At 43.1% G+C, this 22,233-nt stretch overlaps 3 protein-coding genes across 6 annotated transcripts; all 3 read right to left on the bottom strand.

Moving 5' to 3' along the window:
• Positions 1–3,138: 3,138 nt before the first annotated feature.
• Positions 3,139–5,084, bottom strand: tmem109 (transmembrane protein 109). Its single transcript, XM_041843039.2, has 3 exons — positions 4,618–5,084; positions 4,334–4,436; positions 3,139–3,590 (listed from the first exon to the last, which is right to left on the bottom strand). Exons 1-3 carry the CDS (start codon positions 4,816–4,818, stop codon positions 3,232–3,234), a joined length of 663 nt encoding a protein of 220 aa, XP_041698973.1. The 5' UTR covers positions 4,819–5,084; the 3' UTR covers positions 3,139–3,231.
• Positions 5,085–6,909: 1,825 nt separating this feature from the next.
• Positions 6,910–9,725, bottom strand: si:dkey-9i23.14 (L-asparaginase). 4 transcript variants are annotated; one of them, XM_041841329.2, is made up of 7 exons: positions 9,416–9,456; positions 8,945–9,081; positions 8,689–8,784; positions 8,428–8,588; positions 8,202–8,285; positions 7,808–7,970; positions 6,910–7,154 (listed from the first exon to the last, which is right to left on the bottom strand). In XM_041841329.2, the coding sequence occupies exons 2-7, from the start codon at positions 9,077–9,079 to the stop codon at positions 7,002–7,004; spliced, it is 792 nt and encodes a 263-aa protein (XP_041697263.2). In that variant the 5' UTR covers positions 9,080–9,081; positions 9,416–9,456; the 3' UTR covers positions 6,910–7,001. The 4 variants fall into 4 exon arrangements, with proteins under 4 accessions (XP_041697263.2, XP_041697262.2, XP_041697261.2 ...); XM_041841328.2 differs by having other exon boundaries at positions 9,344–9,429; XM_041841327.2 differs by lacking the exon at positions 9,416–9,456 and adding an exon at positions 9,290–9,409.
• Positions 9,726–10,908: 1,183 nt separating this feature from the next.
• On the bottom strand, positions 10,909–22,195 carry tmem176 (transmembrane protein 176). Its single transcript, XM_041843037.2, has 7 exons — positions 22,073–22,195; positions 21,596–21,738; positions 21,037–21,147; positions 20,750–20,806; positions 17,201–17,371; positions 16,713–16,829; positions 10,909–11,238 (listed from the first exon to the last, which is right to left on the bottom strand). Exons 2-7 carry the CDS (start codon positions 21,719–21,721, stop codon positions 11,179–11,181), a joined length of 642 nt encoding a protein of 213 aa, XP_041698971.1. The 5' UTR covers positions 21,722–21,738; positions 22,073–22,195; the 3' UTR covers positions 10,909–11,178.
• Between the last annotated feature and the right edge of the window lie 38 nt (positions 22,196–22,233).

Raw genomic sequence — 22,233 nt, 5'->3', positions numbered from 1 at the left:
TCTGACCAGAGTTCCTTCTTCCATATGTTTGGGGAGTCTCCCACATGCCTTTTGGCAAACACCAAATGTGTTTGCTTATTTTTTTCTTTAAGCAATGGCTTTTTTCTGGCCACTCTTCCGTAAAGCCCAGCTCTGTGGAGTGTACGGCTTAAAGTGGTCCTATGGACAGATACTCCAATCTCCGCTGTGGAGCTTTGCAGCTCCTTCAGGGTTATCTTTGGTCTCTTTGTTGCCTTTCTGATTAATGCCCTCCTTGCCTGGTCCGTGAGTTGGTGGGCAGCCCTCTCTTGGCAGGTTTGTTGTGGTGCCATATTCTTTCAATTTTTTAATAATGGATTTAATGTTGCTCCGTGGGATGTTGAACATTTCGGATATTTATTTTTAACCCAACCCTGATCTGTACTTCTCCACAACTTTGTCCCTGACCTGTTTGGAGAGCTCCTTGGTCTTCATGGTGCCGCTTGCTTGGTGGTGCCCCTTACTTAGTGGTGTTGTAGACTCTGGGGCCTTTCAGATCAGATGTGACAGTTTATTTTTTTACCTTTTTCCTCCAAACATAACAATGGTCATTATGGCCAAACAGTTCAATTTTTGTTTAATCAGACCAGAGGACATTTCTCCAAAAAGTATATTTGTCCATGTGCAGTTGCAAACCGTAGTCTGGATTTTTTATGGCGGTTTTGGAGCAGTGGCTTCTTCCTTGCTGGCTGAGCGGCCTTTCAGGTTATGTTGATATAGGACTCGTTTTACTGTGGATATAGATACTTTTGTACCTGTTTCTTCCAGCATCTTCACAAGGTCCTTTGCTGTTGTTCTGGGATTGAGTTGCATTTTTCGCACCAAAGTATGTTCATCTCTAGGAGACAGATCGCGTCTCCTTCCTGAGCGGTATGACGGCTGTGTGGTCCCATGGTGTTTATACTTGCGTACTATTGTTTGTACAGATGAACGTGGTACCTTCAGGCATTTGGAAATTGCTCCCAAGGATGAACCAGACTTGTGGAGGTGTACACATTTTTTTCTGAGGTCTTGGCTGATTTCTTTTGATTTTCCCATGATGTCAAGCAAAGAGGCACTGAGTTTGAAGGTAGGCCTTGAAATACATCCACAGGTACACCTCCAATTGACTCAAATTATGTAAATTAGCCTATAAGAAGCTTCTAAAGCCATGCCATCATTTTCTGGAATTTTCCAAGCTGTTTAAAGGCACAGTCAACTTATATGTAAACTTCTGACCCACTGGAATTGTGATACAATGAATTATATGTGAAATAATCTGTCTGTAAACAATTGTTGGAAAAATTACTTGTGTCATGCACAAAGTAGATGTCCTAACCGACTAACCAAAAATGTGTGGAGTGGTTGAAAAACGAGTTTTAATGACTCCAACCTAAGTGTATGTAAACTTCCGACTTCAACTGTATATATATCGTCTGCATCCCCCTAAAATAAGGCACATTTTGGTATTTAAATATCAAATCCTATTTAATGCATTTTTTTGTTGTCTTTTAAACAATGAAGTACTCCTGAAGGTTTTACAGACAGTGGACATGTTAGAGTGGATCACTTTTGTCAAGTCGGTGACCACCGTTGATCACCCCCTTTCAAAGTCTGTTGCATTATCTTGATAAAAATTGTCCGACTTGTGCCTACATGTCGACTGCATGAACTTTACAAAAATTATGTGATCAAAGATCATGAAGTTTTCACTGCAGTCGACTGCAAGTTACTGCAGTTGCTCTTCACCATCTTCATCCTGTAGCCATCACCTGCATTGTGGGAGGCTCTATTGTCAACCAATCATCAGGGTGTTTTTATTTGACCCACGCGAACGTGACCAAAGACATGACTGAAACAGGAACCAACTTTGCCTCGATTTATGTATACAGTGGATATATACTAAATGAATGTAATACACACGTGATTTCAATTTATGAGTGTGTGATATGAGAGTTGGACACTAGATTATTTTAACATGATCAAGAAATACTTTCATAACAATGGCAACACTGCTATGTTCATCTGAGCCTTGTTGTAAAACCATGTGTCCAACTTTTGGCTGTCGCAGTTTCACCTCCCCGACTTCACTCCTCAACTTTCTACAGTCGTTTGCTTAAGCCTTACCACTCAAACGCACCCAGTGCCTTCATCTCCTCTACCAAGGGGAGATTTTCCTGGGGTGTATTCATAAGTGCACAATGAAGAAAACCGTAGCAAAACATTTTACAATGGAAATAAGCATTTATTTTTGGGACAAATGTAGTTAGTCCCTACCCGTTTCGACCTGGTTGCTTCAGTTAGGTTCCCTGGTAAGGTCAGGGGGTGAGGAAAATGAATTCTACATTATATTCAGGGATGGGGCATTTCCAGACCATGTAACCAGAACAGGAAAAACTCCTGGCCCTAGTTGGACAAGGGGAGTATCTCAATAGGAGAAGGTCAGATGCCGCTTGATCCAGCTCGACCTTTTGGAGTCACTTAAAACGTTCTTACAGAACTGCTTTTCTCACTAACTGTCTCATTCCCCCCTACAAACACGCTTTAAAGGAATGTAACAATCTCAAATGTAGGTAATAGGACGTATGTATCCGTTTGTTGTATTTGATAACTTGTTTGCATTGAATGCCGCCATAACATTTACATTTACATTTTAGTCATTTAGCAGACGCTCTTATCCATAACTGGAGAGGAGTGAGAATGAAAGATCACTGTAGACATGACAAATATGATTTCCAATGCCATATCATTAGACCTTATGGAATGTTTCATTTGTTTTTATTCTATGAATATCAATAGCATTTATAGTACTATAGTTTGTAGGACATGCACATATCCACCTCAATAAACAGAAAACACCATACTCTGTCTGTCTATTTCCTTAAACAAGCTAATCACATCTGCTGTCAATTCTGTTTTCATTTTTTACATTTTAGTCATTTCGTAGACGCTCTTATCCGTTTAAGTGCCTTGCTCAAGGGCACATTGACAGATTTTTCACCTAGTCGGGGAATCGAACCAACAACCTTTCGGTTACTGGACCAACCTCTTAACCGCTAGGCTACCTACACAAAATAATTGGCAAATTTATTATGCAAAACGATACGAAAACATTTTCAAACAAAACAATGCTTTATGTACAAAGTCATTATTACAATCCTAGACCTAGATTATATACAAAACAAGGCCTTTCAGTTCCCATCCATCCACCTTCTCCATCCCTCACTCCCTCCCTCACTCCTCTTTCCTCCTCTCCATTTCTCTCACTCGTCTCTCTAGCACCCTTACTTGATCCTCCAGGTCGGTCTTGTCACCCCCGGTGTCAGAATGCCCGATACCCAATAGGACGCAGACGCTCACCAGGCCGGCCAAACGCAGCGCAGTAGTCTCTGTTCCAGCGCTGCGGTCACTTAGGATCAGGCCGAACAGTCCTAAAACCACACCCAGCTTCAGTAGCCACAGGACCCTCCTCAGAGTGGACGCCACCAATCGGAAGGCCAGAGACAGCAGCCAGTAGCCAATGAGAGCCAGCAGAAGCCATTGACCGATATAGACCACAGCATCTGGGGTGATACTGTTAACAGGCATTTCAACTGGAGGAGAGAAAGAGAGAGATACATGATATTAGTGCATTTTCTGTCCTAGCATTCTTAAAATGCTCCCTTTACTTGTCTCCATTCCAAGACGTGGCACAAACGTAGTCTTTGTAGTACGTTGCTATGTAATTATTGTACCGGTAGTTATAGTCAAAGCCTAGTAGGTTACTGTTGGCAATGTGGAGAAAATGGTTTTCCCATCTGGCCCACACACACCTAATATAGGGCATGTCTGTCGGTGGGTAAAGTGCTCCCTTGGCAGGTCAGACTTTCATCCAGTTTTGTGTTGTGTGTGTGTCTACAGAGAACAATTACAGTAAATTACAACATGAGTGTACCATTGTACTGTACATGGGTTTTGTGTTGATGTTGCACGATATGAGATCAATCAATAGATGACACAATAGACAACTGTCTGTTCCATTATTGAATAGTGCACTGGTACTAGCCCTGGTCCTGGGGAGCTACAGGTTGTGCAGGTTTTTGCTCCAGCCCAGCTCTAACACACCTGATCCAACTAGTCAACTGCTCATCAAGACATTGATTAGGTGTGTTAGTGCTGGGCTGAGACAAAAGCCTGCACAAGACATGCTTTAGCTCTCTGGGAACAGTATTGGTGACTGACTGGAGTATTGCAATAGCTTTCCGGGCCTGTATTCATAAAGTGGGAATAGGAGTGCTGATCTAGGATCGGTTTTGTCTTTTAGATTGTCATGAATGATCCTAGAGCAGCTCTTTACCATCGATTCCTGCTGCCCTCAGGAACTGGGTGAGGTACTTCATAACCACATTCGCTCCAATGGCCGCTGCCTCAGCCAGATACCTGACCACCTGAAAGAAACACTGAAAGGAGGGGAGAGAACAGAGAATTGCTAGAGGGTCACTAAAGGGTTCCCGTATAGGCCGACCTGTTGTTACATGCACCTACCTAATTCGACAAAAGAACTGCCATCATTAGCCTAAGAATTTATGATTCGAACTACTGTTAAGTTGAACTTAGAGCAGGCTATTCTTTGTTCCTCACCTTCTGTGCAGTTTCAACGGACCGCGCCCCGACAAGGTGGACCAGGTAACCGTGCGCCTCCTCGGACAAATCCGTGAGTGTCTCCCGGAGGACTTGCACCATTCCCGGGGAATAGTTGAATGACTTCTCGAAACGACTATTTTCTCCCAAACAAGAAACTACCATGCTGCTCAGCACACACACGACGAAACACACTTTCATTTTTTTTCACTCGCCTTATGTAAAGTCAAACAATTAAAAAACATCTCACGTCTTTAAATTTAGTTGAATATGGTATGACTGCATAAACATATGCTGCAACAATCTAAATTAGACACTCTACGGACAGAAACATCGTGGTTACAATGTAGCCTATGTCTTAACAATATGGTAAGGAAAAAAACCCATAGTCATAGTTTCCAGGCTATAGAAAGTAGGCAGGCCACTTCAAAATGTGCTACAGTAGTTGCCTCGCCCTTCTTTTTTAAGTTTTATTAGCGAATCGCAACCAACTGACAAGTGCATACACCTCCACCTAGTGTATTGGAGTGTGACGACCTCTCTAAACCACTATATTATCTTAACTAACCCTGGATTTCTAATCAAATGCAATACCTCCATACAAACCTCACTACTCCCATCACCCCCACCCAAAATACCACCCACTCCCGTCCAACTTCTCTGCCCCTGTCAAACAACCTCTCCCTTTCTACATACATTTCACAAAATAGTAATACACGTTCAACCGTTTCCTCTACCATACAGCCATTACACAATCCAGTACCATGTTTACCTATCAATATCAAAAATGAATTCAATCCCGTATGCCCAAATCTCATCCTACACAACACAATCTCCTCCCTTCTGTTCCCATTATATGACACTATCTCCCGTACAGATTTCCTTGTATTATAAAAATGTATGCCCTTCCTACTTTCATCCCATTGCCTCTGCCAGCAATCTAACCCATTTTTCCGAATCAATGTTTTAATTTCTCTACCCAACTGCACCTGTATATCCACAATATTATTTTTCACTGCTCTTTTTGCTATTATATCTACTATTTCACTTTCATAAACACCTGTATGAGCCATAATCCAACAGAACTGAATTTCAATACCATTTCTTTGTAACCCCAACAACTGCATCATTATTTCTAACCATTAATCCTCACGTCATTCCAGATCTTAAACTACACAACACTGATGCAGAGTCCGAACATATTACTACTCTTCTTGGTTGCATCTCCTCTATCCATTACAATCCAACTATTATCGCAACGTTTTCTGTTGAATATACAGACAAATCATTTGTTAGACTCTTGCATAGATTAACATCGATTTTAGAAATTAATACACATGCTCATGTCTTCCCATTCATCGGATCCTCTGAACCATATGTATACACTGCAAGACAAGAATAAAACGGATTACTAATATATTGATCCACAATTATTCCTACATTATCTTCTTCACATCCTACATTATCTTCTTCACACCACTGTTTATTTTCTTCCATCAGGCTAAAATCAAGTTACCTTGCCCTAGCCTTCTATTTGCAATTTAAATGAGGGTTTGCTTAGACTGGATGGATTCCTGAAACGTAGACGCCGTAAAACCTGCCCACGGGGTAGAAAAAGGGAAGTAGAGTACGCGCGCCACCTATTGTCAAGAAGTCGACATGAAATAGCTTATCCTGGGGCACGTTCAGCAGGACGCAACGTTTTGGAACGTTGCAGGACGCAACGTTTTGGAACGAAATAGGCCACGTAGAACAAACATGCCCCTGACATGCAGAATAACATGACATTACATTTTAGTCATTTAGCAGACGCTCTTATCCAGAGCGAAATACAGTTAGTGAATACATATATATATTTTTTTAATACTGGCCCCCCGTGAGAAACGAACCCACAACCCTGGCGTTGCAAACGCCATGCTCTATCAACTGAGCTACATCCCTGCCGGCCATTCCCTCCCCTACCCTGGACGACGCTGGGCCAATTGTGCGCCGCCCATGAGTCTCCCGGTCGCAGGATTCACATCAGCTCTATTCATGGCATTTATATCTGCAACGTTCGACAACATTTGGCAGTTGACGGCCCCAAATGTATTTTATTTTATACCAACCTTTATTTTCATACCCTCATCTTCTGTTGTTGTCTATTTGTTCGACCACTTCAACGTATGTATTAGTAGTAGGCTATTGCAGGACTATATATGACACACAAAATAACTAAAATAACTGTATGAACAAAATAAGTCAAATCAAAGTTTATTTATTCAAGCGTTATCATGGGCCCTGGTCAAAAGTAGTTTATTTTATTCCCTATGGCCCTGGTCAAAAGTAGTGCACTATGTAGGGAATAGGGTGCCATTTGGAACACAAATCAGGGGCTTCTTCCTTTACTTGTTCCTCTGGGCTTGGGCCTTGCAGGTCAGGTAGGCCAGCTTGGTGGTGAGCTGCTCGGTGAAGAGGGGGTGGAACGCCAGCATGATCCCCATTATGTTGCCTTTACGGGCCTCGTCCACCGGAGTCTGGCCCCAGATATCTATCTCCTGGGTGGGAGGGGAGGAGAGGAAAGAGAGGAGAAGAGAGAGAAGGACACGAGAAGAGAGGTGAGGTAAGGTGGAGGAGTGGATCGAGCTGGTAGGTGAATTTGGAAAAAAGGACATTCATTTCAATTGTCAGATTTAGTGGTGGTATGTTGAGGATGCTGCTGAAACCCTAAATGTAGAGTAAAAACATGTAGGATGCATAACAGTCCAGTTGCTACAGTGCTTTGGTGAAGATTCAATTACTACCTCTTCTACCTCTCCTACCCCACCCTGAGATGAGCAGGGTCGCACTGTAGCAAAATGTTTCAAAACATTGTGCAATGGAAAACGTAAACAAGTGTTTCTTATTGGACAAGTTCAGATAGTACCTCCCCGTTTTGGCCTGTTTGCTTCCGTTTAGTGCCTGGTTCTTACCAGAGGGTGGCCCCATACTGCCCCCCAGGGCTTCTTATACCTCACACCACTCCTTCTGTCTACCCCATTTGAATACATCAGGGCTGTATTCACTAGGCCCAAAATGGAAGCAAACGGGACGAAACTTTGAGGAACTGGGAGGGACTACATGAACTTGTCCAATAAGAAATGTTTGTTTTCGTTTTCAGTTGCTTAGTTTTGCTATGTTTTTCACAAACTAATATGACCCTGGTTCTTACCAGCGGGGTTGCCCCATACTGCAGCAGCCTTTGGACCATGACTGTGTCCCTCATCTTGACAGCCAGGTGCATGGCCGTGCGTCCGTTGTAGTCCTTAGAGTCCATGTCCACTCCAGACAGAGCCCAGGCATGTAGCAGCTGGTAGTCCTTCTTTGCCACCACCCTGAGACAGAGGGAGGGGGTGGGGGAGAGAGGAGGCAGGGGGTGGGAGAGGGAGAGGGAGAGGGAGGGCGGGGTGGGAGAGAGAGGGAGGGAGATGGTGGGAAAGGGAGGAGGGGAGGGAGAGAGAGAGACATGGATCAATATTTCTATAACAAGAGTGGCATTTTATTTTTTTATAATGAAAGCAGGACTCAAAATGATTCATGTTAATGAATAAGGAGGAGTTACTCACTGCAGCAGCTCCACTCCGATCCTCACTGCAGGCATAGCCAGCGACGCCTCTCTCATCCTCAGGAACTTTATTACCTCATAATGCCTGAGATGCAAATGTCAGCCACCATTATTTGGCTTTAATGTGTGTGCTTTCAATGTTGTTATATTAGTCCACTTCTAGACATATTCCAGGCAGGCTACTTACAATGACGCTTTGACAAAGTAGAGTAGGGTTAGTGGGCTACCTGTTGATGATGGCCAGGCGCAGGGGTGTGTTTCCGAAGCGGTCTTTCAAATGCTGGGAGGCTCCTTTGGCCAGCAGGTACTTGACCATGTCCAGGTTACCGATCTCACAGGCCTTCAGCAGGGGCTTGGTGCCGTCATAGTCCCCACAGTTCACATCCATCTGAGAAGGAGGGAGAGAAGGAGATGGAGTGTATGCAAGACAAGTGTGTGTGAGAGAAGAAAATGTACCGAAATAAAAACACACACACACTACTGCCCACATTTTCTAGGATCTCCTGGAGCGAGAGGAAGTCGTTGCTCTCGACAGCTCCATTAGCGAAGGAGGGCAGCAACTCTCCCAACAGTCCCTTTCGCTCCTGAAGGAAACACAAAGAGTTGAACCAGGTGTTTATCATCATGGAATAGGTGTTCAAGTCAGGTGTAACATCAATGAGACATGGGCAAATGGGTATATCCAAATGATAGGTAAACTCATGTTTGGGCAGTTAGCTAGCTAGCTAAAATCTATGGCCTTTCCTCTATGTCCTTGTTACGCAGCCAGCTGAGCTCTAGGACCTTGCCCAGCCATTGCAAAAACTTCTTGTCCCGGATCACAGGGCCTGCGATCACGATGGGTTTTAGGCTGAGATCCGTAGCTGGGGTTCTCTCCATAGCTGTGACAAAGAGCGGGTGGTGTGTATTATGATAGATAAACACGCAGAATGGGTAAAATATAAAAGCTACCGGGCTATCTAGCTACTCTGCTAACGTTAGCTAGCTAGCTACAGTAGCACATCAAGTTCAGGTAGCTAGATAATTGCAGCACTTAGCTATGTTCCCTCTGCATATTGAAGTGGTGAACAAACTAAATTAGCTAGCCACCTTTCTATAGTATCAGCAGATATGTATTGTATGGACTTAATTCGTTGTAATTACTCTTTAAACAATGAACAGTTCATGTAGCTAACTAGGTTGCTCATCCAAGTTATTAGAGCTTGTCAAACCAACCAATACAACCGTTGGACGGCGCGCGAGACAGACAGATGTTTTTGTTGCTTTTGTCTTATAACTGATCATGACCACTAGGTGGTAGCAAAGCCTTATATTTATCTAATACAAGCCTCTTTTGGGGGCACAAAATGACAAATGTGCAAACACCAGATACAGTAGATTCAATTCACTATTTGTAAAGACCTTGGGTTGTTTAGGCAGGAAAACAAAAGCTCACCCTGTTGCTGTAAATTGTCAGTGAAAGCAATGGGATGTTGACGACCATGATGATGGTATATTTGTGGCCGTTAGGCAGAAGTCTTCCGTGGACTGAAAATTCATTGGCAGAAAGAACAGATAGATATGTAGCTAGGCTACTCAAATTACACATAAAGACGTCTGCCCTTCTGACACCGGGGAGATGTTCAGAGAGAGGATAGAGGAGAGGGAGGGAGAGAAAACAATTATGTGTATTTATTTATAAAGAGCTTTTAATATTTGTCCATCAAAAATCAAAACAAATGCAGGAATGTAGTGAATAAGTAAGTACGTCAATGTAGAGAGCGTGAAAGAAGGATAGGGGGAAAAAAGGAGGATAGGGAGGGTGGATGGAAAAAGAGAGAGAGGTGGATTGTGTGTGGGTGTCTGTGTGGGAGGGAGAGTGTGAGATGGAATGGAAGAGGGGGTCAGGGAGGAACAAAACAATTAGTTCATTTTTTGGATCATCTGGAGTCAGACTCCATCAAAGCAGTGAACGCTGCCGTTCATGCTCAGCCACTCCACTACCCTGAAACCCTGTCTCCCTCCCAAATGGCACCCTATTCCCTATATAGTGCATTACTTTTGACCAGTTGTGCACTATATAGGGAATAGGGTGCCATTTGGGCCACATCCCATGTCTCTGAAAGGAGAGACTGTGAGGGAACAGAACAGGAAGAGATGAGGGAGGTCAGAAGGTCGGCAGCTGGACGGCCCAGTCACAGTGTGTGTGTGTGTGTGTGTTTCGAATGGATGGAGATGAGAGAGTGGAACCTCTCTGGCCTAGTGCCTAGAATGGGAGAAAAGGCTTAGATTCGAAAGATACCAGAAAGTGTCCTGTACATGGGAGCCAACGAAAATGAAGCCAAACTGTTCCAAATGGTTTCATTCAGTTCCATCCATTCACTTGAGGTTCCATCTAGCTCCCAGAGCTGATACATAACCTGGTTACAGAAACACTTCCTGGAGAATCTTAAGATGACCTTTTGATGACATTGCTGTCTAAACCTTCTTCATGTTTTTCTATCATTCTAGGTATTCTAGCCTCCTGTCCAGGGGGTGTACTTGTACATCAAGCTGCCTCACGCTGCAGAAACAGGAGATAGGCTTCTGCCCCTATGGGCCGTTCTGGCTCGGACAAGGCTTATTTGTGTTCTAGAGAGAGAGAACACTTTGTCCTGAAAATCCGGAGAGGAGATGAGCGGGACTCACTATCAGAACAAGTTATGTTACAAATGCATTTTGAAGAACAGTATTTTTGATATAAATGATTTTATTTAGGTAAAAATATACAAAACAAATGAGGAATTTAGGGAAAATTAAACCAATATTTAGCACTGCATTGTAGTAAACACTGCATACTATGGAATTGCATCCATATCAATTCCACAATTTCATGTTACACATTCAAAGACATAACATCAAGCCACAATGGTAGAAACTTAAACAAACCATCTGTGGCGGACAAATCATCATTATCATAACAGGGGAATTGGTGGAAATCTGTCTGCAGCTGTTATTGGTCAGTTGAAGTCGGGGGCAGTGACCATTATGGGAGTCGAGGCAACATCTTGATTGAGAGACTGGAAGAGAGAGAAAGAGAGAGAAAGAGGAGAAGGAGGAAGGGAGAGGAGAAAATAGATAGATTAACTACTCAATTGCCTGACTTGTGGCATTCTCTGTGTATTTACACTATCTTGTAAATATTTTATTTGTATGGAAACAATCTCTCCAAAAATATGGGTGTTGTTTTAATCCCCCTTTCATTTAGTTTTGATTCTATCGTACAGTGAAATGCTTACAAGCCATTAACTAACAATGCAGTTTTAAGAAAAATAAGTGTTAAGTAAAAAATAGATAGCTAAAAAATAAAAATAATTAAAGAGCAGCAGTAAAATAACAGTACCGAGGCTATATACAGTACCAGTACATAGTCAATGGGCAGGGGCACAGGTTAGTCAAGGTAATTGAGGTAATATGTACATGTAGGTAGAGTTAAAGTGACTATGCATAGATAATAAACAGAGAGTAGCAGCAGCGTAAAAAAGGGGGTAGCCATTTGATTAGCTGTTCAGGAGTCTTATGGCTTGGGTTCAGAAGCTGTGAAGAAGCCTTTTGGACCTAGACTTGGCGCTCTGGTACCGCTTGCCGTGCGGTAGCAGAGAGAACAGTCTATGACTAGGGTGGCTGGAGTCTTTGACAAATTTTAGGGCCTTCCTCTGACACCGCCTGGTATAGAGGTCCTGGATGGCAGGAAGCTTGGCCCCAGTGAAGTACTGGGCCGTACGCACTACCCTTTGTAGTGCCTTGCGGTCGGAGGCCAAGCATTTGCCATACCAGGCAGTGATGCAACCAGTCAGGATGCTCTCGATGGTGGAGCTGTATAACTTTTTGAGGATCTGAGGACCCATGCCAAATCTTTTCAGTCTCCTGAGGGGGAATAGGCTTTGTCGTGCCCTCTTCACGACTGTCTTGGTGTGTTTGGACCATGATAGTTTGTTGGTGATGTGGACACCAAGGAACTTAAAGCTCTCAAACTGCTCCACTACAGCCCCGTCGATGAGAATGGGGGCGTGCTTGGTCCTCCTTTTCCTGTAGTCCACAATCCTCTCCTTTGTCTTGATCACGTTGAGGGAGAGGTTGTTGTCCTGGCACCACACGACCAGGTCTCTGACCTCCTCCCTATAGGCTGTCTCATCGTTGTTGGTGATCAGGCCTCCCACTGTTGTGTCGTCGGCAAACTTAATGATGGTGTTGAAGTCGTGCCTGGCCATGCAATCATGGGTGAACAGGGAGTACAGGAGGGGACTGAGCACGCACCCCTGAGGGGCTCCCGTGTGGAGGATCAGCGTGGCAGATGTGTTGTTACCTACCCTTACCACCTGGGTGCGGCCCGTCAGGAAGTCCAGGATCCAGTTGCAGAGGGAGGTGTTTAGTCCCAGGGTCCTTAGCTTCGTGATGAGCTTTGTGGGCACTTTGGTGACCGTACATACATACCCCAACCAGAAGCCATGGATTACAGGAAACATCCGCACTGAGCTGCCACTTTCAAGGAGCGGGACTCTAACCCGGACGCTTATAAGAAATCCCGCTATGCCCTCCGACGAACCATCAAACAGGCAAAGAGTCAATACAGGACTAAGATTGAATCATACTACACCGGCTCTGACGCTCGTCGGATGTGGCAGGGCTTGAAAACTATTACAGACTACAAAGGGAAGCACAGCCGCGAGCTGCCCAGTGACACAAGACTTCCAGACGAGCTAAACCACTTCTATGCTCGCTTCGAGGCAAGCAACACTGAAGCATGCATGAGAGCACCAGCTGTTCCGGATGACTATGTGATCACGCTCTCCGTAGCCGATGAGAGTAAGACTTTTAAGCAGGTCAACATTCACAAGGCCGCAGGGCCAGACAGATTACCAGGACGTGTACCAACTGGCAAGTGTCTTCACTGACATTTTCATTTTCTGACTGAGTCTGTAATACCAACATGTTTCAAGCAGACCACCATAGTCCCTGTGCCCAAGGACTCTAAGATAACCTGCCTAAATGACTACCGACCCATAGCACTGACGTCTGTAGCCATGAAGTGCTTTGAAAGGCTGGTCATGGCTCACATCAACATCATTATCCCAGAAACCCTAGACCCACTCCAACTTGCATACCGCCCCAACAGATCCACAGATGATGCAATCTCTATTGCACTCCACACTGCCCTTTCCCACCTGGACGGGAGGAACACCTATGTGAGAATGCTATTCATTGACTACAGCTCAGCATTCAACACCATAGTGCCCTCAAAGCTCATCACTAAGCTAAGGATCCTGGGAATAAACACCTCCCTCTGCAACTGGATCCTGGACTTCCTGACGGGCCGCCCCCAGGTGGTAAGGGTAGGTAACAACACATCTGCCACACTGATCCTCAACACGGGGGCCCCTCAGGGGTGCGTGCTTAGTCCCCTCCTGTACTCCCTGTTCACCCATGACTGCATGGCCAGGCACGACTCCAACACCATCATTAAGTTTGCCGACGACACAACAGTGGGAGGCCTGATCACCGACAACGATGAGACAGCCTATAGGGAGGAGGTCAGAGACCTGGCCGTGTAGTGCCAGGATAACAACCTCTCCCTCAACGTGACCAAGACAAAAGAGATGATTGTGGACTACAGGAAAAAAAAGAGGACTGAGCACGCCCCCATTCTCATCGACGGGGCTGTAGTGGAACAGGTTGAGAGCTTCAAGTTCCTTGGTGTCCACATCACCAACGAACTATCATGGTCCAAACACAAGACAGTCGTGAAAAGGGCACGACAAAGCCTATTCCCCCTCAGGAGACTGAAAAGATTTGGCATGGGTCCTCAGATCCTAAAAAAATTCTACAGCTGCACCATCGAGAGCATCCTGACTGATTGCATCACCGCCTGGTATGGCAACTGCTTGGCCTTGGACCGCAAGGCACTACAGAGGGTAGTGCGTACGGCCCAGTACATCACTGGGGCCAAGCTTCCTGCCATCCAGGACCTCTATATCAGGCGGTGTCAGAGGAAGGCCCTCAAAATTGTCAAAGACTCCAGCCACCCTAGTCATAGACTGTTCTCTCTGCTACCGCATGGCAAGCGGTACCGGAGTGCCAAGTCTAGGTCCAAAAGACTTCTCAACAGCTTCTACCCCCAAGCCATAAGACTCCTGAACAGCTAATCATGGCAACCCAGACTATTTGCACTGCCCCCCCACCCCATCTTTTTACGCTGCTGCTACTCTGTTAATTATTTATGCATAGTCACTTTAACTCTACCCACATGTACATATTACTTCAACTACCTCAACTAGCACATTGACTCTGCACCGGTACCCCCCTGTATATATAGCCTCCCTACTGTTATTTTATTTTACTTCTGCTCTTTTTTTCTCAACACTTTTTTGTTATTGTTTTATTTTACTTTTTTATTTAAAATAAATGCACTGTTGGTTAAGGGCTGTAAGTAAGCATTTCACTGTAATGTCTGCACCTGTTGTATTCGGCGCATGTGGCCAATAAAATTTGATTTGATTTGATTTGAATGCTGATCTGTAGTCAATGAATAGCATTCTCACATAGGTGTTCCTTTTGTCCAAGTGGGAAAGGGCAGTGTGGAGTGCAATAGAGATTGCATCATCTGTGGATCTGTTGGGATCTCGTCTGGTAGGCTCGTGTCAGTGGGAAGCTCGCGGCTGTGCTTCCCTTTGTATTCTGTAATAGTTTGCAAGCCCTTAGACATCTGACAAGCGTCAGAGCCGGTGTAGTACGATTCAATCTTAGTCCTGTATTGACGCTTTGCCTGTTTGATGGTTCGTCGGAGGGCATAGCGGGATTTCTTATAAGCGTCCGGGTTAGAGTCCCGCTCCTTGAAAGCGGCAGCTCTACCCTTTAGCTCAGTGCAGATGTTGCCTGTAATCCATGGCTTTTGGTTGGGATATGTACGTACGGTCACTGTGGGGACGACGTCATCGATGCACTTATTGATGAAGCCAGTGACTGATGTGGTGTACTCTTCAATGCCATCGGAAGAATCCCAGAACATATTCCAGTCTGTGCTAGCAAAACAGTCATGTGGCTTAGCATCTGCGTCATCTGACCACTTCTTTATTGACCGAGTCACTGGTGCTTCCTGCTTTAGTTTTCGCTTGTAAGCAGGAATCCGGAGGATCGAGTTATGGTCAGATTGGCCAAATGGAGAGCGAGGGAGAGATTTGTACGCGTCTCTGTGTGTGGAGTAAAGGTGGTCTAGAGTTTTTTCCCTCTGGTTACACATTTAACATGCTGGTAGAAATGAGGTAAAACGGATTTAAGTTTCCCTGCATTAAAGTCCTCGGCCATTAGGAGCGCCGCTTCTGGATGAGCGTTTTCCTGTTTGCTTATGGCCTTATACAGCTCATTGAGTGCGGTCTTAGTGCCAGCATCGGGTTGTGGTGGTAAATAGACAGCTACGAAAATATAGATGAAAACTCTCTTGGTAAATAGTGTGGTCTACAGCTTATCATGAGATACTCTACCTCAGGCGAGCAAAACCTAGAGACTTCCTTAATATTAGATTTCGTGCACCAGCTGTTGTTTACAAATATATACAGACCGCCACCCCCTGTCTGTTTTATCTTGCCGATGCAGCGTATATCCCGCCAGCTGTATGTTATCCATGTTGTCGTTCAGCCACGACTCAGTGAAACATAAGATATTACAGTTTTTAATGTCCCGTTGGTATGATATCCGTGATCGTAGTTCATCTATTTTGTTATCCAATGATTGTACGTTGGCTAATAGGACTGATGGTGGAGGCAGATTACCCACTTGACATTGGATCCTTACAAGGCACCACGACCTACATCCTCGATATCTCTGTCTCTTTCTCATGCGAATGACGGGGATTTGGGCCTTGTCGGGTGTCTGAAGAAAATCCTTTGCGTCCGACTCGTTAAAGAAAAAATCTTTGTCCAGTACGAGGTGAGTAATCGCTGTCCTGATATCCAGAAGCTCTTTTCGGTCAAAAGAGACGTTACAAATAGCGCGAAAAAACACACACAATAGCACAATTGGTTAGGAGCCCATAAAACGGCAGCCATCTCCTCCAGCACCATTCTAATACCCCAGATAATAATGAATATGACAGTGATAAAAAAAATATGAAAAGGGAAATATTTTACAACTTGAAGTTAGATGGTTCCTCACCCGGAAAGTAGTCTATGGGCCAGGAGACACTGTAATCTGTAATCTACATGTACTTTACACACATAAACACACATTGTGGATTTTATATAGTAAATTTGTAATGTATTTTAAGATGTATTGTTTATGCTGTTGTGTTTTACTGTGATGTCATTACTTGCTCTCAGTTTAACTTTCGCTCCCTCTGTCGCTGCCCCCCTCTCTCTGTTTGGACCCCAGGAAGAGTAGCTGCTGAATGGGGATCCTAATAAATACTAAATATAATGTTCATGGTAATCTAGTAATCTACATCTGTAAATTGAGTAAAATACTGAAGTTCCCCTTTAATGTATTTTCCTGTCTGTCTTACTGAGTAGGGTCCGTAACTCCTCCTCTCCTTGTACAGGATGTAAGAGAGCGTTGAGGAGATGGTGATCTGGATGATGGTGAAGAGAAGGAGGCATGACTTTACTCCGTAACTGAACATCTGAGGTAAAGAAAGGAGCAAGAGAGAGGGGGGGGGGAGCGACAGAGAGAGTGAAAGTTAAACTGAGAGCAAGTAATGACATCACAGTAAAACACAACAGCATAAAATACATTATTACTCTATTATTACAAATTTACAATATAAAATACACAATACCACAACATTACAATGTGTTTGGAAGAACATTTTTCACACATAAATTGTAATATTGCATTGTGATGAAACAGATAATTTGAATATGAGGGACATATCATTTCAGAATGAATATAATTTCTCCATGAGTCATACACATGATGCATTACAAACATGTTGGGGTGACAGTACACAGTGGCGACACACACACATAGACCAATGATGAAAGAGATACTGACAGTGGCGTAGTGCTGGTGGTCACATTCCAACTCCTGCATGTAGTATGATGGGTGGTCCGTGGGGTGGTTACACTGTGTCTCAGGGTTGTTGTGGAGATCGATGAAGTAGAAGATGAGGGCCAGGAGAGAAACCAAACTGACCACCAGTGTCACCACCATACACACACTCAGCTGGAGGGGCGGAGGGAGAGAGAAAGAGAGAGAGGGGGAGGGAGGAGAAAGAGATAGGGGTGGGAGTCAGGGGCCAGACCTCATTGATCATCATGCACATTTTTGTAATATAGGGTGTGTTGTGTGTGTGACTATATGTGATAAAGTGAAAATCTGAGGCCTGCACCTGACCCTAACCCACAAATATATAAAAAATGCGCTGTAGGCTATAGTCAGAGATGGCGGAACGATTGTTTGACAGGGGGTGCAGGATTCTGCTAATAATTTTGTTAGGCTATTTGTGAGTCAACTTGAAATAAACCCTTGTTCACCAGAATCAGTTTGACCGGTAGTAAGGAAATAAAAAAGCTGTGAAATGACCCAACATGTTGCTGATAAGATTTCAGTTCGGCTTGGATGCATATTTTATGTGGTTGAAATACTATCAGCTTGTATGACACTGATAAAGATCGCACCTCTACAGACTAACTGCGCATTCGCATTCTCTCAAGATGCTGAAATAAATAAATCATATTTCTCCACTCTTGTTCCCAAGTCAAAATGTACATTTGGTGTATCGAAATAAACTGGCCTTCTTGAGACTAGTTGAGTATCTGGAGCATCAGCAATTGTGGGTTTGATTACAGGCTCAAAATGGCCAGCTGTTCTGTGAAGGGAGTAGTACACAGCATTGTACGAGATCTTCAGTTTCTTGGCAATTTCTCGCATGGAATAGCCTTCATTTCTCAGAACAAGAATAGACTGACGAGTTTCAGAAGAAAGTTATTTGTTTCTGGCCATTTTGAGCCTGTAATCGAACCCACAATTGTTGATGCTCCAGATACTCAACTAGTCTCAAGAAGGCCAGTTTTATTGCTTCTTTAATCAGCACAACAGTTTTCAGCTGTGCTAACATAATTGCAAAAGGGTTTTCTAGTGATCAATTAGACTTTTAAAATGATAAACTTGGATTAGCAAACACAACGTGCCATTGGAACACAGGACTGATGGTTGCTGATAATGGGCCTCTGTACGCCTATGTAGATATTCCATTAAAACCCAGCCGTTTCCAGCTACAATAGCCATTTACAACATTAACAATGTCTACACTGTATTTCTGATCAATTTGATGTTATTTTATCGGACAAAAAAATTGCTTTTCTTTCAAAAACAAGGACATTTCTAAGTGACCCCAAACTTTTGAACGGTAGGTGTAAGTATATTTAAAACCAAATAGTATTTTACTGGGTGACATTCACTTTTACTTGAGTCATTTTCTATTAAGGTATCTTTACTTTTACTCAAGTATGACAATTGAGTACTTTTTCCACCACTGCATAGGCCTATTTGAAGTCCCCACCTTGTGACTAAATCAAATCAAATCAAATGTTATTTGCCACATGTGCCGAATACAACAGGTGTAGACATTACCGTGAAATGCTTACTTACAGCCCTTAACCAACAATGCATTATTTTTTTAAATAAAAAAGTAATATAAAACAACAACAAAAAAGTGTTGAGAAAAAAAGAGCAGAAGTAAAATAAAATAATAATAGGGAGGCTATATATACATGGGGGTACCGGTGCAGAGTCAATGTGCGGGGTCACCGGCTAGTTGAGGTAGATGAGGTAATATGTACATGTGGGTAGAGTTAAAGTGACTATGCATAAATAATTAACAGAGTAGCAGCAGCTACCCTCTGTAGTGCCTTGCGGTCGGAGGCCGAGCAGTTGCCATACCAGGCGGTGATGCAACCACTCAGGATGCTCTCGATGGTGCAGCTGTATAACTTTTTGAGGATCTGAGGACCCATGCCAAATCTTTTCAGTCTCCAGAGGGGGAATAGGCTTTGTCGTGCCCTCTTCACGACTGTCTTGATGTGTTTGGACCATGATAGTTCGTTGGTGATGTGGACACCAAGGAACTTGAAGCTCTCAACCTGTTCCACTACAGCCCCGTCGTATAGCGCCTCACAATCATCACACATAACATAGTCACTGTTATCATCCACTTTTACCACTTCACCAAATCTTTCCCAAACATTACTTTTCTGTCCTCCCTTCTCTGTATTTTTAACTCTCCATTTCACAGCTTTTCTCTTATTGAATTAAACTCCGGCATTGTCCTTTTTGCCTCCGTGGATCGATGTTAACTTTTTCTGCCTGTTCCCAAAAGCGTTTGGCGATTGGCTTGTAGACTATTTGGCACGCGTAAAGTTAGGCCCTAAAGTTTAGGCTTACGCACTAATGCCAAAAACATGAAAGGAAAACCTCAATGTAGCCTATAGACCTAGATATGAATTGTACAACAATTATACATGTATAGATTTTTTAAATGTATTATTTTCTCTTTATTCAACCCGACTGCCACCTACCTGCCCTTCACTGCATAATATTTCATAACACTAAACCAATGATTTATATATAAACACTAGATGATTGGGGGTGCTGTTTTGAAGCCACCGTGCCTCCATCTTGGCACTCCACCACTGTTGTAAAAAAATATTTACTTTAGTTTTTGCCACGTTTATTCTATTACAGACACCTTAATGCATACTTTTAAATGATATTATGTGAGCTAAACATACAAATAAATAAAAATATTAAAATATTTTCCTTAAAGTATAATTATTTGAAAGTATTAATGTTTCTGTCCCGACTAAAACAACTAAAATACTTAAATACATGCAATTTTGTCCTTGAAACATTTAAATGAAATAATGTAGAATTGCATCAATTCCTATAGAACTCGCCAGCTTGTAGTCCTAAAACCCGGAAATGATTCAGCCATCCCTATGCGAAAAATGAGTGGGGAAAGAATAGGGTTTTGGAATAAACACCGAAAATAAGGTCTGAGGTTAACACATGCTTAGGAGATCTCGTATGTTTTGTTCTATGAGATAATAGCAGTCAGTTAACATGACCTTTATGAATTATGAAGCCTTTATGTGCTTTTTGTGCTTTTTAAATTACATAAATTCTTCAAAATTCACAAAAGGTGACGTTAGCTGATGAAGATTATCTCATAGAACAAAACGTATAAGATCTCCTAAGCCTGTGTTTACCACAGACCTTATTTTCGACATGTATCCAAAAACCCTCCAAAAACGGCATTCATTTTCCCCATAGGCTTTGTCGAATGAACCATGGCGGAGTTAGTGCCTACAAAAAGACGCCATTACTATTTCTCTCCATAGATGACTGCTTTTCTGAGGAGTGCCAATATGGCCGACTGGTGGCTTCAAAGCATCTCATTGGCCAATACATAGCATCAGCAATCCAGAATGTATATACATCATTGCCCTAAACCTGCGGAGACTGCGGGTTATGAGTCACCCCACGCATCACTAGTGTTAGTGTGTGTACGCGAGCATGCCGTGTGGTGGTATTCATACTCACCGATTTCATACTGCTTTGTTTCTCCATCACTATGGCAACGACTCCTGCTGCTATGAACTAGGCACAGCAGATATAAACAAAAACTCCCAATTGTCAATCAAATATCATAACCAATGGTTATATAAAAGAATGAGTGCATTATCGGATAAAATAATAATGAAATTGGATGGCAACACTTTTAAAAAACCTGGTAATTACAATAACCACCCCAAAACGTAATTCACTATCATCCAAAAATCATTCAGTACAGAGATTGAGTATGAGTGAAGGTTAGGTTACTAGGTTACCGATAGGCCACTCCACCAAGGCACCCCAAAGGTCACGACCTCTGTGAACTCAGTGGAGAGGAGGGGGATGGAGTAGGACATCACCATTACCCCAATCATTACCTGGGACACCTGACACACACACACACACACACACACACACACACACACACACACACTAGATAGATAGATAGACGAACACACACAATTACACACACAGACAGAAGCAAGCACACACACACACACACAGGCTGGTTTACTGTAAAGGCACTTTGTAGGAACTGATGATGTAAAAAGGGCTTTATAATATGATTGACTTATTGACACAAACACATTAGGTTCCAGGCGTTCACCACAAACCAATGTCTGACAGTCTGACATCTTTATAGAGACAGTAAAGATAATGAGTCATGTACAAATACATTTTGACTCTTAAATGCGTCAGTCAAACATAATGTGACTGAAAAAAAAAACAGGACACTAAATGCTCAGGGCTGAACACAACATGCTATAATAACCTTCCCCTATTGTAGCATCTCTATCTAAAAAATTTAAATAGTCTTTGACATTTGATGTTCACCCCCAATGCCTTCGCCTCGCCTTTCTGGATGCTTTCGCGCAGAGCCTGCCGTCTGTCTGTCAGTTTAGCCGCGTTGACGTCCGTCGTCACGCTTACTGACAGGTCCCTCGAGACCAACACAGCCATCCTCGCGCTCTGGAGTCCTTTGGCAATGGGGATAAAGGAAATGCACGATACGCAATGTGTGTTTAATTGTTAGACTATTAAAGAGATTGACTTTACCAATATTTGTCATTAATGAAAATAATAACTCCCCAAAAAATCATGATTTTAGTTTCTGTTTAAAACAAATCTGTTTGGCTATACAAGTGGTCTTTGAAGTTGCTATTCCATGATAAAATTCAATGGGATAGTTAGAAAGTGGGCTAAATAACCTACCTTTATTTAAATTATTATTAATTAGACAACAATAGCGAAATCTCCAGGGTGGACCGTTATACAATCAAAAAGCCTATTAGGATAATCGACATATCTTACCTTTTCCTTTCAAATATAAAATCACGTTAGTATGCCTAATTCCACAAACACAACTTCTTGTTCCCTAATCCACAAATGAGAAAAATAGATTTCGCAACATAGCCAGTCCGAGTCAGTTCCTTTAAACTTTTTTTGTCTCCGCCTGTTCTTGGCACGAACGA

This window comes from Coregonus clupeaformis, chromosome 21, assembly GCF_020615455.1.
Source record: "Coregonus clupeaformis isolate EN_2021a chromosome 21, ASM2061545v1, whole genome shotgun sequence".
Classification (NCBI taxonomy): Eukaryota; Metazoa; Chordata; class Actinopteri; order Salmoniformes; family Salmonidae; genus Coregonus; species Coregonus clupeaformis.
This window is presented reverse-complemented; position numbering and strand designations above follow the sequence as displayed.

What these genes read in the sequence shown, in the direction of transcription:
- tmem109 (XM_041843039.2), bottom strand. Translation starts at nt 4,818, where the DNA reads ATGAAAGTGTGTTTCGTCGTGTGTGTGCTGAGCAGCATGGTAGTTTCT. An exon ending in CCGTTGAAACTGCACAGAAG is followed by an intron (nt 4,437 to 4,617) that starts GTGAGGAACAAA and finishes CCCTCCTTTCAG; the next exon opens with TGTTTCTTTCAGGTGGTCAG. An exon ending in GAGGGCAGCAGGAATCGATG is followed by an intron (nt 3,591 to 4,333) that starts GTAAAGAGCTGC and finishes TCTCTCCTCCAG; the next exon opens with TTGAAATGCCTGTTAACAGT.
- tmem176 (XM_041843037.2), bottom strand. Translation starts at nt 21,721, where the DNA reads ATGGCTGTGTTGGTCTCGAGGGACCTGTCAGTAAGCGTGACGACGGAC. An exon ending in CTTGGTGGAGTGGCCTATCG is followed by an intron (nt 20,807 to 21,036) that starts GTAACCTAGTAA and finishes TGCTGTGCCTAG; the next exon opens with TTCATAGCAGCAGGAGTCGT. An exon ending in ACCACCAGCACTACGCCACT is followed by an intron (nt 16,830 to 17,200) that starts GTCAGTATCTCT and finishes TCTTTACCTCAG; the next exon opens with ATGTTCAGTTACGGAGTAAA.
- si:dkey-9i23.14 (XM_041841329.2), bottom strand. Translation starts at nt 9,079, where the DNA reads ATGGAGAGAACCCCAGCTACGGATCTCAGCCTAAAACCCATCGTGATC. An exon ending in TCCAGGAGATCCTAGAAAAT is followed by an intron (nt 8,589 to 8,688) that starts GTGGGCAGTAGT and finishes CCTCCTTCTCAG; the next exon opens with ATGGATGTGAACTGTGGGGA. An exon ending in CGCCTGGCCATCATCAACAG is followed by an intron (nt 8,286 to 8,427) that starts GTAGCCCACTAA and finishes TTTGCATCTCAG; the next exon opens with GCATTATGAGGTAATAAAGT.